Below are 15820 nucleotides of genomic sequence, written 5' to 3' on the forward strand. Positions count from 1 at the left end.
TGGTCTACTAGCCATTTTACGTTGTTTGTATTAGCATGCTGATGAAACTATACTTTTACAACTACCAATGCATTAAATAACCATTTTTATTCTAGTTCTGTCTTCCTCCCCAACTGTTTTGAATTTATATCTGGTTGGTAGTCCTTAATATGTAAGTAAAAAAAATAAACTCTGAAGTCTTCCTATACTAACTAAGCAAGTAATAATATACCCATTTTTGTTGTTTGGGGACAGGACAAGCTTGCTTTGGTGGCTTCATGGTTCGAAATTCAAGAGTTGCCTTCCATCCATGGGAAATACAAAAGAATATTGTCCACTATGTTTATCAAAATATGGTGGGTGGCACTATTGGAGCACAGCTTAAGAAGGTAAAAGTAACAAAATGAAAAAACACTGACAGTTAATTATAATTGGTATGTTTTGTCCTGAGGAATCTTTTTACAAAGATATTATTTTACTTTGCTGGAAAATTTTCAAACAAGTATCCAATAATTTTCCAGTTCTTTTCTTTCTGTTTTTCAATACTCAGTGTTTCATTTGCTTTAAAAATACACTGTATACAAAGCTTATAAATGGTCCAATTGCAACTTAGTAAATCTAAAAAGATAATATGTTTTCTTACTCTGTTTTAGGACATATATTTTCCATGTTTCTTTACCTTCTAATTTAACTTTTGTAGGTTCTAATTGTAGATCTTTTTCTGCCAGGAGTCAATAGACTGTTACCTTACCATGAATAATAAATACTTTAAATATATTCCAAATGATTCCCAAATCAACTGAACTTTTATTTGAAAATCTATATATTTATTATTTTGCTGTTCCATTATTAACTATAAATCTTCCAGGAGAAAAGTATTAAAATATTAACTCTGATAGGTGAGATATTTTTGTCCAAATTCAATGACACTAATATGGACATATAATTAGAAATTGTACAGTTAACTATTGAACCTGATATTAAAAATCATCTGAGTTTACACATTTAAATAGGCCACTGAATTGAATCCCTGGATGGTATTCAAAGGATGTTGTAACTTCCAGTTCATTTTTTCTCCAAACTAATAATGGATCAATAATTTGATTGATTGAATAATTTGATTGAATAATTTGATTGATTTCTTTACACTGTATGTATACATATGGAAGATGGCTTGATGTTTTTATGTTCTGTTTATTCATGTTTGTTTTTAAAAACCAATAAAAACTTTTAAAAAAATAATTAAATAAATCATAGTTATGTGATCCACCTGAAATCCAAGATTAGTTAAAACTAACATTAGTAATTGTGTAAAATATTCAGTAAAATACAATATTCTTATACAACAAAAATAATTCACTGATATTTGCAGAGTTGAACTGTTGCTGTTTTGTAACGAGCAGATGTACACGGGAACTAGATGCCTCATCCTTCTCCAAACCACATTCTCCGGAATAGTTTCTGTAACTTTTTTTAATGTTTTAAAATTAGGCAGCTCTGTTAGCTGGTTAAAAAGCTGTCTAATTTGTCTTCTTTTCCTCTGCCATGACTTGGATTCAAACCGAGGTTGCTGCAGCCCCAATACTAACCACGCTATATGATCACGCTATACTGGAACTAATGATCTCTATGTTTGATGACTAAATTTGCGTAGTCACTAAATATTTTGTTCAACTATAAAATTAGAAATTTTCACTAAAATTTCTGCTTCTTTGGCAGATTTTGAATTTCCAGTTATTTAATTGATTTGATCCCTTTCTTTGCTAAAATGATTTTTCCTCATCTGGAGCATTATATATTACATGTAAAAGAATCCACCCTCATCAATTTCAATGTATACAAATATTTTTCCTTTTAAACATGCTCCTCAGCTCTTTAATGTTCCATGACTCAAATATATTTGTAATTTAAAAAAATACAAAAAAGTATGTGTAGTGATGACTGGACTAGCTCCCAGTCTCAATTGCAAATAACAGTAACCAGCATTAAAAAAATAAACCTTAAAGTATGATTCATTAGTATTGAAAAAACATCTTGTCAATAGATAATTTATTAAAAACAATTGTTTATTCAACACATTTGAATCAGGAGGAAAAGAAAAGGAACCCAATGTATCTAACAAATATGCTATTAAACTACTGCTAAAACTAAGAAGAATACTAAGAATATTAAATATGAAATAATTAAAGTAAAAATAATATACAATTAAAATAAAACCATAAAAAGTCTTTTGGATATTTGGAGAGGCAGTGAAGACATTCCAAGAATTCAGACATTCTGTAATTTATTGGACCATCAATTTTCCAAATCAGTTAATGACTTCTAAAGGGACTGGAATGATAGTGTGCATGAGTAGCCATCTGTTGTTTGAAATAATTAATAGCCATTTCTGAAATATAAAATTTCATAATGCCTGTCCAATCTAATATATTGTAGAATATACAAGATTACATGTAAAGACTAATGTCTAAGTGACGCATAATAGACCTCTTATTAGATTCAGCCAAGTCTGAAATAGATCAGAACAAAATTTTATAGCATCTCTTCAAGTCACTTGTGCTCTGGGTAAGACAATTTGAGTAGCATTTTTTCCCTGCTTTCTTGACCTTGAATATGATCTAAGGTATCACCAGATACTTATACTTACAATGGCACTTAAAACTTGGTGACCCCTTTTGAATGTTCAATAGTTCTGCATCATAAATATGACCTAAACATGACATTATCTGCTTTCCATTAAAACTAGATAAAGAGTACTGGATTTGCTGTGTTTGTTCATTTATTTATTGAAGAAAATGAATCCAAAGGTATAATTGGGCAATTACACAATTGTTCCTCTCGAGTGTACATATGTATAAAAAGGCTGTGTGCGTGCATCTGGGGCTTGGATCCTACTCTCTTACTCTCTTTGCAACAGTGTCTCCAGGTGCCCTTTGTACGTTCTCTCTACTTGTACCGTCTGTTCCAAACGGCAAGTCCCTTTGACAGAAGAATTACAGCTTTGGAATGGCATCCAATGCATCCCAGCACAGTCGCTGTGGGATCCAAAGGAGGAGACATCATCCTGTGGAATTATGAAGTGCTCAATAAAACATGTTTTATTAAAGGGGTAAGTTGAAGCAGTAAGGGCTGTTTTGTATTAACATGCTGATGGGAGCCATAAGTTATAATTAAATTGTTTTGAAGATGTTGTTTGTCTCCTTACTTTTGAAAGAACGGAAATAAGGTTGGAGGAATGGCTCAAAATTGGAAAATTATTGATTTAAAGTAGGAAATCTGTAATCTTTTTGGATCTAATTTTATTTTATTCTCATGGTCCATACACTGAAGTACACTTAACTAAGATGGCCCAAATGGTCTCTTCCAACTCAATTCTTTGAATGAATGGGAGTGAGATTTTTCATTTGCTTTATAAAGATGTTTTAATATGAAACCTTGTATCAACTGTGGTCACTTATAGACTTAGCTTTACAGTTATAATAGTTCTACAATATATTGTGATGTCTGTATATTGGATAAGAGGAAGATTTAAAAAAATGTTTCCAAATCTTTTTATGTGACTTACTTTTATATTGTTTGGATGGATGTATGAATGTGAAGACAAGAGCATTGCAGTCTTGTAAAACTTGAAAAAAAGTATCAAATATTAAAACTGAATCTCTGCACTAAGAGTATAAATCTAACGTTCCCCTTTCGTTTTTCTCAAATAAGTAAGAGAAGATAAACAAATAGAAATTGAACTTCTCATGTACCCAGCAGGTTATTGCTCCTGAAGAAGCTTTCTTGACCTAATTTCCATCTTTTTTTTTTATCCTCCATAAAAAAAAGTCCTCTGGCATATTTCACTGATCATATTTTCTCTTTATTTATTTTTACTGCTTACTGTAGACTTTTTCATTTGTTATGTATAAAGCTCATTAATATGTACCAGATTGCTTTATTTTCCCTGATTATGTTTAAAATTGACAGTATCCCTCAAAGTCTCATTCAGCTCATAATTTTTAAGAAACTGAAAAAAAACAGCACTCAATATGATACAGTAAGAGGAAACTGGACTCTTGCCATGATGCAGATTATGTCAGAGTTAGCAATTGTTATTTTTCTAGTAACAGTTATTTAATATATGTAGCATTGGCCAGAAAAGCTGAAAATCCTTCTCGCATGAGTATGAATACAGGAAATAGGTACGAATAAATGGGGACAATAAGACAGGGACAGTAGGCACAATTGTGCACTTATGCACACCCCTTACAGACCTCTTAGGAATGGGGTGAAGTCAATAGTGGATAGTTTTGAGGTTAAAGGAGTGGGGTTTAGAGGATGTAACAACAGAGTCAGGTAGTGCATTCCAGGCGTTGACCACTCTGTTGCTGAAGTCGTACTTTCTGCAATCAAGTTTGAGTTTGTATCTGTTGAGTTTGTATCTGTTGTGTGCTCTTGTATTGTTGAAGCTGAAGTAGTTATTGACTGGTAGGACAATCCTTCCTGATTTTTATTCATTTCTTTTAACTGTAGATTGGAGCTGGAGGGGCCATCACAGGAATGAAGTTTAATCCTTTTAATCCAAGTGAGCTGTACACATCATCAGTTGCTGGAACTACTGCCTTGCAAGATTTTAGTGGCAACACAATCCGGGTCATGGCCAATACTGATGACTGGGAGTAAGATGCACTCTACTTCTTTTCAGAGTTTTTTTTAAATCTAGAAGGCAGCATAACCTTAAAAAACAGTGAAGATAGGAATATTTTTCATTCTTCCACTCAACATTTGGGTGATTTATATTCCTGAGTCACTTTTTAGAGTGCTCATTTTTCTAGTTCAGAAAGTAGCCTTTAAGGAGCTAGGTAAAAAGATGAAACAAATTACTGAGTAAAACATTTTGAAAATCAGTAAAATAACAAAAGGAAGACTGACCAACAGACTGAATTAGAGATTTTCTTTGGTATAGATTTGCTTAGAACGTGTAAGATTTAGATTACCATAAAATATTAGAGTGGGTTTTTAAAAAATATATAGTTTGTATGAAAAAGCGTGTACGGCTAGAAAATATTGTACTTCATGGAAAATAGACTATTTTGACCCTAAGAGCACAAGGTAATGTATTTTTAAAGTATTTAATGCTGCTACTGTTGAAAAATAAAGGTCTTTACTACTCTGTCTTGGGATTATTCTAGTTCTGAAATATTTTAAATGTCTCTTAAAAGTGAGATAAAGAATGACAGTGAGATATTAAATAGCACTAGTAAGGTCCAAATTGTTTCCAGCATTCTGAACTTGGAACAAAATGTTCTGAGGTTTTATCAGAATTATTTCATTCCACATCATTTTGAATATTCTACAGTTGGCTTGATTTAGTAATTCATTTCAATTTCCCCCAAGCGATAGAAATTTGGAGAGAGAATTAAAACAGGAGTGACAAGAGTTGCTATTATAATTGGCCAGAGCCACTTTTGAAGGAGCAAGGAGAATACAAAGGATAACTAGACATATATTTCAGAGAATAAGAGCTTGCTTTCAATATAAAAAGAGTACTGCCTTTTGGCACTGACATTTACTGTATTTTTATATTGTTGTCTGGAAGTTAGTTCATGTGTTGTAGTGTGATTTTGCAGTCTTATGTGTTCTTTGTATGTTGTCTTGTATAGACAAACATTAAAAGTAAGCATAAATACTTTAGAGGTAGTATTGCTGCATTTTTGAGATTGCCAGATAACGAAAACTTGGTTTAGTTCCAAGAAGCTCAAATACAAATTATGCATGAGATCAACACAGACACGCACACACATATATGAAAAAAGCTTCAATGAAACATCCAGAAAAACTGTTTGCTGCTGTTAAATTGTTTATGGGTTTCATTGATGTAAATCAATTGTTATTTTTTGCTAGATTCAGTTCTTTCACTTTTTGTGCAGGTGCAGTTTTTACATAAATTATTCTTAGTGTTGCTTTTATTATTTGCTAAGAAAAAAATAGATAATTGTTTTGACTACACCTTCTGTAGATTGATGGTAAATTAGCATGTAGCATGGACTACCATCTCACATACTTTTCTACCCACAGTGAAAAGCAAGGAAGTAAGGGCTTTTTTTCAAGTTTGTGTTGTTTCCAATGTCATACATTAAAAACATCTTGAGTTTTGTTCCATCAGAAGAGATGCCAATTGTTTGGATGGAATATTTTGAATAGGACTGTTTTGTTATAATCTAAAAAACTGGATTTTTTTTTTTAAAAACCTAGCAATTACTGCAATGCTTCTTTATAAAAGGGCTAATTGGTGAGATGCAGTTATCTTGTTTTTTGAAATATTATGAAATAGATAATTCTGGACAGCTTTTCAGTATTTGTTATACTTGCTTTGTAAAGTAAGTAAAATGCATTTAAATATATAGGGAATGAATTAGCTGGGACTACTCCCACTCTGGAAGATATTCAAAAGTTGAGTTCAGCTGTAATTTTCATTCTGGCCCATTCTTTTCTTTATTCCATTTTTAAAAATGGATGCAGTATATCATTTACAAGCTAAGAGTGATTCTTGGCCTTAAAAAGAATATGCACTCTTAATAATTTCTTTATTAAATTGTAACACTATTCTCATTCTTTCATGGTAAAATAGTTGTTTTCATCTGCTAATTTCATCCGTATTCCAGAAATACTCCAGAGACCCTACCAGAAGCTTGGGATTTAACCTATTTGGTTTGGAAAACAATATGGCAACAGAGAGGGCATTCTTAGTTTGAAGCACGAGAAGCCTGTAGCCTCTGATATATGAGTCTGTAGTCATAAATTCCAAGTTTGGGGAATAAGGAAGAGAGAATTGCTATTCTAAGCTTTCTCTAACTTCTTTCATAGGTACTGTAAGGACAGTCTCTTAGAATTTGCTTAAACTATTTTCTGAGCATACAGGATGAAGTAACACGTTTCTGCTTCAGAATATAAGTGGCTAACTAATGAGTCGAAATTTAGTGTTGCTTTTCATTTTTGCAGATGAAGTAGTAAAGTATGTTGTGGGCATGAATACTTCAGCAATCAGCAGAAGAAAGCCTTAACAATCCAAGAAATCTCTCTGGGTACAAATCTCTGGGAAAGATTTAAGGAAACAAACAAAAACACCAATAGTGACTTTGCAGACTTGCCATGCTGCAATTTTGGTAGCAATTTATTATGGTAGAAAACTATTTTCTAGTTTGCATTTTCATTGTCTATTGCCCTGTGAATAAATATAAAGTTTACAAGGCCAATTCACATTCAAAATAATATTCAAAATAAATATTTGAAGGATAAGTACATGGACCTAATTTTTCTGAGCGGCATGGACTGTTAAATTTAGATTTTTTTCAACTATTTTGAATAATCAATGATGAAAAACTAGCAGCAATTTTACTTGCAACCTAAGTTGGGATTTGGTTTGAAGATGTTAAATTAATTTGGGTTGTTCTGTTTCATCAATTTGAATCTCCTCTATCCCTCCTTTAGATTATTCATTGCAGGTAGCCCTCAACGTATGACCACAATTGAGTCCAAAATTTATGTTGCTAAGTGAGAAAATTGTTAAGTGAGTTTTGCTCCATTTCACAACCTTTCTTGCCCTGGTTGTTAAGTGAATCACTGCAGTTGTTTAAATTAATAACACGGCTGTTAAGTGAATCTGGCTTCCCCATTGACTTTGCTTATCAGAAGGTCGCAAAAGGTGATCACGTGCCTTCGAGACACTTCATAAATATGAGTCAGTTACCAAGTGTTTGAATTTCAATCATGTGACCATGAGGATATCGCAATGGTCGTAAGTGTGAAAAACAGTCATAAGCTACTTTTTTCAGTGCTGTTGTACCTTTGAACATCACTAAATGAATTGTTGTAAGTCGAGGACTACCTGTACATTTTAAATTAAAACCAGCTCTGTGGAAAATGCTTTAAGCATGAGTTTAATTTTTCCATGTGATGTCTTTAGAGATATACACCAGAGCCTTTGACATCTATTACAGATTCTGTGTGACCTACCGTATATGATAAAACTTTCATTTTGTATGTTTTTGATATGAACTTCTCTTGGTAAATAACTCCAACCAATCCCGTATCAAAATAAGATCCTTCAGACTCAGTTCACTTGTGACTCAATCAATTATTTAAGTGCTTCTTTTTAAGTTATTGCTTCTTTTGTTTTCTTTGGTTGCATTTCTATTTGTTATAGAAAATAACTGTGATTTCTGTTTTAGTTTCTGGTATTGCAGTGTTGATGTATCAGCAACTCGTCGGACTGTAGTAACAGGAGATAATGTAGGGAACGTGATTTTGCTTAGTACTGAAGGTGAACAGGTTTGTATATTTTATTTTTTCCTTAACAAAAAAGAAATAAACCTAAGCCTTTTTTATTTACCTAATATTATTCCATTGAAATTTGACTGAACATCTTTTAACACAATGTTTTAAAGCAGGAGAGGGCAAACTTTTTGGCTCGGGGGCCTCATTGACTTTTAAAATTTGACAGACGGGCCGCCACCTGGTGTCGAAATGCCTGTCATTACAAGTCAAAATCAAATGAATGCAATCATTCACATCAAACCTTAATTCTGTACCAATCTTCGGCGGGCCGGATTAAAAAGACCAACGGGCCGGATGTGGCCCCCGGGCCGTAGTTTGCCCACCCCTGTTTTAAAGGCTGTATGATGATATTGCACTGAGCTGTTACATGCAGCCCAAACATAATTTGGCATCTCATACACAAGCTATGTTTCTCTTCTGCTGGGCAATCCTTTATGGCAATAAATGACACAATTTCTTCCCATGCGTGTTTTACTCAATCTGGGTGACTAATAGGGTAGTGAGAGGCCCTGTTTGTGTGTGTCAGTGGGTGGGCATAAAATAAATAAATGAATGAATGAGCAGACTTCAGTTTTCAATAGGGTTGGGCAGATTCCTGCCTCTGATTGCATTATCTCTAGCCTCATCATGGAGCCATTGTGGATTGTTCATATAGTAAGACATATTTTGGGAAAGGCATCATCATGTCAACAGTAGCGCAACTAAAGGTGGTTTCAATTTGCCTTCACATCAGGCCAGGAATAAAACGGCGATGTCATGAAGGCCATCCCTTAAAAACATTTATTGACACACGGGGATGTGAAGATGAGTTTTCTCTGCCTAATATCCATAGACCAGAATCTTGTGCTGTACAACAGCAAAACATTTGCCTTCTCTTATATCCGCTGCAGATATGGAATTTGAAGCTGCACAAAAAGAAAGTGACTCATGTGGAGTTTAATTCTCACTGTGATTGGCTGATGGCTACGGCCTCTATAGATCAGACAGTCAAAATCTGGGATCTGAGAAATATTAAGGATAAATCAAGTTGTCTTCATGTACTTCAGCATGACAAAGGTGTCAATGCAGGTAAGGTAGGAAATACCAATGTTCTGTGACTTTTGTTCATCTTTTATTCACAGTGCCACTTATTCTCCTTTGCATTTACAGTTAACCCTATATAGATTATACATTTCAAAGGATTGTTGGATAAAAATGAAATAACAGTAAAATTTAGCATTTGATTTTTATCTGAACTGATCATTCTGTTATACTTTTTTTATTTAGAACAGATCCGCTTCTTGCATTGTCAGTTTTCATACTCTGAAAAAAATTACTCAGGATATTAATATGGTTACCGTACATACTCGAGTATAAGTCGACCCAAATATAAGCTGAGGCACCTAATTTTGCCACAAAAAACTGGGAAAACTTATTGACTCAAGTATAAGCCGAGTTTTTCAGCACATTTTTTGTGCTGAAAAAAAAAAAACCCTTGGCTTATACTCGAGTGAGATTCCCTCTGAAAAAAAAAATGGTGTGGAGCTCCGGAGCTGGGCAGCCACTTCCCTGCTTCCGTGTTTCCTTTGCAACTTGTAAGCATGGGGGTAATCGGAAGCAGAAAAGTTCTTGCATGAGGATATATTGTTTTTTTTTTAAACTGTTTTTAGGGGCAGGAAAAAGACCCACCGTCATGTGAGAATGCTCAGACACAAAATCTATCCGCCCGAAAATAAGTGTTTGTGTGTGTGTGTGTGTTTGTGTGATTTTAACAGAGGGAAGACGTAGGGAGAAGGCAAAAGTGACAGAAGATTCTTCAGGGGAAACTGTGGGGGGGAGACTCACCCTTGGTCCAGATGAGCCCCTTCCCCGCCCCTAAGGAAGCAGAGGCAGCCAGCAAGGGCAGGCAAGCCCCGCTTCGCGGACTCCGTCCGTCCTCGTTCCCACCCATCCACCCACCCAAAGCCACGAAGTCCCCCAATTGCACAGCCCAGAATCGCCCTCCCCTCAGGGGGCAGCAACGACTGCCTCTGCTTCCTTAGGGGCGGGGAAGGGGGCTCATCTGGACCAAGGGTGAGTCTCCCCCTCAGTTTCCCCTGAAGGATCTTCCATCGCTTTTGCCTTCTCCCTATGTCTTCCCTCTGTTAAAATCCCCCCCTCCACCCACACACACTTATTTTCACGCGGATAGATTTTGTGTCTGAGCATTCTCACATGACGGTGGGTCTTTCCCCCCACCTAAAAACAGTTAAAAAAAGAAAAAACAATATATCCTCATGCAAGAACTTTTCTGCTCCCGATTACCCCCATGCTTACAAGTTGCAAAGGAAACACGGAAGCAGGGAAGTGGCTGCCCAGCTCCGGAGCTCCACACCATTTTTTTTCAGAGGGAATCTCACTCGAGTATAAGTCAAGGGGGTTTTTTTCAGCACAAAAAATGTGCTGAAAAACTCGGCTTATACTCGAGTATATACGGTATATGATTGAAATGCATATGCTTCATAATGCTAAGGATATGGAAATATGCTCTATTATACTTGAACCTTTAGGAAATGCTATAATAAGTATAATTTCTTGGAAAATATTTTTTTAACTTGGTGTTAAAAAGCACTATGACTTACATTTTGTGTGTGTCTGTGTTTTTCCGCAGCTTATTTCAGTCCAACAGATGGTGCTAAACTACTGAGTACAGATCAGTACAATGAAATCCGGGTTTATTCTTCCTCTGATTGGTCCAAACCACAGCATTCAATTTCACATCCTCATAGACAGTTCCAGCATCTCACACCTATCAAGGTGACAGGAATATTAATTAGGAATCATTTCTGATGAAAGAATGTTTTTTTAAAAAAAAAACCAGCGTACAATTGCCCTATAGAAATTGGAAATGTGATTGTCAAACTGGGACATTCATCTAGTAATCCAGTCATGGGATATTAAAAGCTACAAAAAAGTACATGCAGCCCACTGCCATTCCTTTTGTGGTTTCTAGAGCTCTATCAGAGTAAACGGGGTCCAAAATATGGTTCCTATTTTACATTAGGAAGTTATGGAGGTATTTAAAAAGAGCTTTGAAAATGCTTAAGGTAGCAGCTTCAACCCTTAAAATCTCTCCTCTGAATGGACCTAGGACTTACCCTTAAACATGCATGAAAAGCTGATTGAGCCAAAAGAAATTGTGTCCATGATCTATATCATAGATTTTTTTTAATGTGTTATTTTACTGCAAATGTGTGCAACAATATACTGTACAACTTTTGTGCCATAAAAAAGAGGCCAATGTAGTGTAAACCAAGTAAGGGGCAAAGAATTAACAGTGAATAAAATTAATCTTATATTATTTTTTCTCATGATCATGTTCTCATGTCCAATTTTCATAGACTGCTTGGTCAAATTCCTGCAGCTTCCTTGGCAAGGTTTTTAAGAAGTGGTTTGCCATTGCTTCCTTCTTAGGACTGAGCGAAAGTGACAAGCCCAAGGCCTGGCTTTGTGCCTAGAGTGGGCCTAGAACCCACAATCTCCTGATTCCTAGCCTGATGCCTTATCACTACACCAAACAGGGTCACTAATCTTAGATATAAGCATTTCCAACTAAAATGCATATTAGGTTTATGTCGTGTACTACATAAGAATTTACACTCAGGCATCAGGTGTAGTACTAATAAAAATCAATTGGAATTCTGTTTTTACAACATGATCTCTTTGATATTATGAGAGGAGGAGAAGCTGAACCTGAGCCCCAGAATTTGGGAAAAAAGGCTAACACTCTTGTAGTTCAATTTCTGTGTGCTATATATAAAATTTGTATCAATGACTTTACTTACTCACATCTTCTGTATTGCAGGCAACATGGCATCCTCGTTACGACCTCATTGTGGTTGGTCGTTATCCAGATCCTAAGTTCCCAGAGTACACAGCAGATGAGCTGAGAACTGTTGACATATTTGACGGAAACAGTGGAGAGATGGTGTGCCAATTACATGATCCAAATGCATCAGGCATTATCTCTGTGAGTGTTGAGACCTAGTTTAGTTGCTGCTCTATCTGCCACAGGATCTGGGATTCAAAAAAAGAAAGGACTGAGAATAAATCCTCCCTTACCTACATGTTATCATTAATGCCTACTGTGCATTATAGTAGATAGAAGAATGTGTCTAAGTTTGGCTTCCTGCATGCTTCTTAGGCTGTTTTTTAAGATGGATAGGTGGAAATCTATAGCCTTCTAGGCATTACTGAATTTCACCTTTCAGCAATCCAAGCTAGCATGGCCGGTGATGTGGCATAAGCAATGTCTATAGAGCTCCCTATTCCCACCTATTTTTCCTTTAAAGACCCAATGGTAATTTATCAGCAGAATATGGATAACTGTAGTGCTCTGTATAATTGTGTTCTGGGAGTGGTTTCAAGTTGAAAGCTTCACCTCAGTTTTTGGTCCAGAAGAAATGTTTCAATTTCTGTTTCCAGAGATTTATGCTTTCAGTTTAGATTTCAGACATATAATGAGCCAGGATTCCCAGTGAGTTTCTCGAATGAACTTTGAGAGTGAGGACTTTCTTTATCTCTGGCATCAGCCAGGGTGCTGAAACACAGAATAGCCAGGGAACAGGGCAGGAAGGAGGTTTTCCTATTCAGTGCTTTGCTGACTTGTTCAGAATTTTCCACAATCATTGTTGGGCTTTTCTGTACTGTTCAGAATGTTCTGGTTTCTGTTTTGCTTGATAAGTAGACAGCTGACAAGCTTACAATGCATTATTGTGTGTACATTTGCAGCTCAATAAGTTTAACCCCATGGGCGACATCTTGGCTTCAGGAATGGGTAAGCAAGCAGTTTAATCTTTCATTTTTCCTGTAGTGGTTTGGTATTCTTCCCACTCAAACATTTGCTAAGTATAGGCTTAAACCTCTGACTTTATTTGTAATTACCTTATGTTTCATTACTTTTAAATATTTTTACCTCTTAGCAAGCAATAGCTGAAAATAATAAAGGATTAATACTTTAAAATTGTTAAAGGGTGGAAGGTCAAGGTAGGAAATGTGTTGAACCTGTAATAAAATGCTACATTCTGGAATTCCATTGGCCTACTTTGGATTGATTATAGATTGACAGAAACAAAAACTAGAATGTTTTGGATGTTCTCAGTTTCAGTTTAAATGAAAACTGGAAGGATCCTGAAGGGATTTTATGAGGCAACTTATAAGGAAAAGCTTGAAGTTGCTCCCTTCTTCCTCTCTGACATCACCTATATGCTGCCCGGGCCATCCCTGATCTTACAAATGTCTTTTCTCACCTGATGTTTATATATATATTATTGACATTTACTTATTCTTCTCCTCACCCAAATCACTTTTGCCTGGAATATTTGCAGTTTGGTCATATTTTGAATAACCCAGCTCAACTTCATTCCATAATTGGAGCAAAACACCTGAAACACACTTATTTTTGTTTGGACATCGATCAACCCAAACCAGCTCTGTACCATCCATATATTGGTTTATGCATGATAATGTTTTAAGTATCCCCGATTAAGTAGCTTTAGTTGTACCAGTATATTGACATATATAGCATGAAAAAGAGTTGTTGAACTTTTAAACAATCTAAGGCTGAAGTGAGAGATTGGGTTTTTTAATATATATTTTTTAACCTAACATAGTTATTTCAGCTACTTGAAAATGCTAGCAAATAATATATAAAAGAAGAAAAGGGTTCAGTGCTTCTTTTGGCTGGAGATCCTCTTGATTTTTGTATATCATTAAAAATGTAATTAGCAAGAAAATGGGGCATACATTCAAAGGCACAGCGTTCCATCAATTGCCATGAATCAATAGGGTTTTGGTTATTTGTTGGGGTTTGTTTGGTCTGGTGGTTGCACCCAGCCACAGTTCATCTTGAAAAACTAAGAAGAATCCATCAGAAAATTACATAGCTAAACCATCCATGTTAAACCATTTTATATTATTGCCAAAAAGCTTGGATATATCTACCTATGGTAGTTACTAAGAGCTACTTATCTAGGAAAGGGAGAACTGCTGCCATCTGTTGACCTTTCAAATAATGTTCTAAAAAGGAAGGAGAAAATAAAATTTGATATTGAAGCATTTTTTTTGTTGTTGAAACAAGAAAAAAAATCCAGTTTAACTACTTTGGTCAAAAGACTTTTTACAAATTGGGAATATTTGTCTATAATTGATCCTTGAAAATGTAAGGCCTGTTCTCACAAGGAATTTAGCTGCATAATTATGTTTATTTTTTAAAATAAGACAATAAAAATGAACCAAATAGAAAAAAAAAATAAGATTGAACTTTAATCTTCATTACTTAAAAGTATTACTCTTTGTTGGGTTGAGCAAGATAATTTGTTCATGATCTTCAGTTATCTAATTGTCAGAATTGTATCCCTCTAAAATCTCTTTGCAGAGTTGGTACCAAACACACAGCTTTAAAAACTGAGCCGTGTCTGAGCTCTTCGCATGTTATGTTTTTTATAGGCTATCCAAGGCTGAATTCCTAAGAGTGTGATTCTGTTGTTTTACAGGCTTTAATATTCTGATATGGGACCGAGAAGTGATGATTGGTAAGAAGCAGGAGGATCTCATGCAAGCTATGAAAGAGCAGAGAATTGGGCCTAGGAACGTACCCCACCAAAGAGGACAGAGGCAAAGGCAATCAAACACAGAAACAAACAAATTGAAAACTAAACTGCTGAGTCTTGAATTAGAGGAGACCAAAACTAAGGCTAAAGAATACACAGGGCACACTAAGAGAAGAAAGGACCCGGAGGACTTATGAGTCAAGCTTGTGTCACTAGTGTTTGCGTGGAGCAAAGTTGGTGCTGCTGGCATAACATGCGACATTAACTTCAGAAGAAGGAATCCCTTTATAATAGACCCATCTTCTTTGATGATGGAAATTATGTTACGGAACTGAGTCATCCATTATTATGGGCAAGGCATAAGGCATATACATGTGCATGTCCTTAAATGAGCTAAAAGGAATATTCTGTTGTATGTACCTGAAGGCTTTTAATTGTTTTAAGGCACAAACATATGCTAACAATCCAGATTACAGTATATTTTCAGACCTAGCTGTTTTCTTTTTATAATACATTGAAAACAATCCATGTTTATCCTGTGCTCACTAAAAATAAGAGCATTTTTGTTTTAAGGAGCAAAAAAACTTGTTTGTTCTCAGACACAGGTATTTGTATTTTGTGAGATTGTAAAACTGTCTAGAACTTAAAAGATATATAGAGGTACAAAAAAGGCAACTAGCTATAGGTACCTTACTTTGCAACAATTATTGTGATTCACTTACTGTGTTTTTGTTTAAAAAGAATATGTTTAATGTTTTTGTATCATAATTATTTTGTTATACAGAGAAGCTTCCTGCTTTTTGAAAAACATAATAGCTAGGACATAAGCCTGCTCAAGGAATATATCTGAGAAACTTAATAAAAATTGAATAAGTGACCAGATTCTTATTTTGGGGAGTCTTGCTCCACACATTTTAACTTGTCCCTTCATTGTCTTTTATAAACCTGATACT

General features: G+C 35.1%; 1 protein-coding gene across 2 annotated transcripts in view; it reads left to right on the top strand.

Annotated features, from left to right (window-relative positions):
• The window catches only part of DDB2 (damage specific DNA binding protein 2), a 34011-nt gene extending 18262 nt beyond the window's left edge, over positions 1-15749 (top strand). For both annotated transcript variants that reach the window (XM_087921504.1, XM_026707852.2), the window contains exons 3-11: positions 235-368; positions 2897-3088; positions 4495-4640; positions 8193-8292; positions 9189-9366; positions 10928-11073; positions 12122-12286; positions 13048-13093; positions 14811-15749. In XM_087921504.1, coding sequence (XP_087777630.1) covers positions 235-368; positions 2897-3088; positions 4495-4640; positions 8193-8292; positions 9189-9366; positions 10928-11073; positions 12122-12286; positions 13048-13093; positions 14811-15064 — 1361 coding nt within the window. In that variant the 3' untranslated portion in view covers positions 15065-15749. The remainder of the gene's footprint in view (positions 1-234; positions 369-2896; positions 3089-4494; positions 4641-8192; positions 8293-9188; positions 9367-10927; positions 11074-12121; positions 12287-13047; positions 13094-14810) is intronic.
• The last annotated feature ends 71 nt before the right edge of the window (positions 15750-15820 follow it).

The sequence above is a fragment of the Pseudonaja textilis genome, chromosome 1 (assembly GCF_049901715.1).
Source record: "Pseudonaja textilis isolate UNSWEBS1 chromosome 1, rPseTex1.2, whole genome shotgun sequence".
In the NCBI taxonomy this organism is placed as follows: Eukaryota; Metazoa; Chordata; class Lepidosauria; order Squamata; family Elapidae; genus Pseudonaja; species Pseudonaja textilis.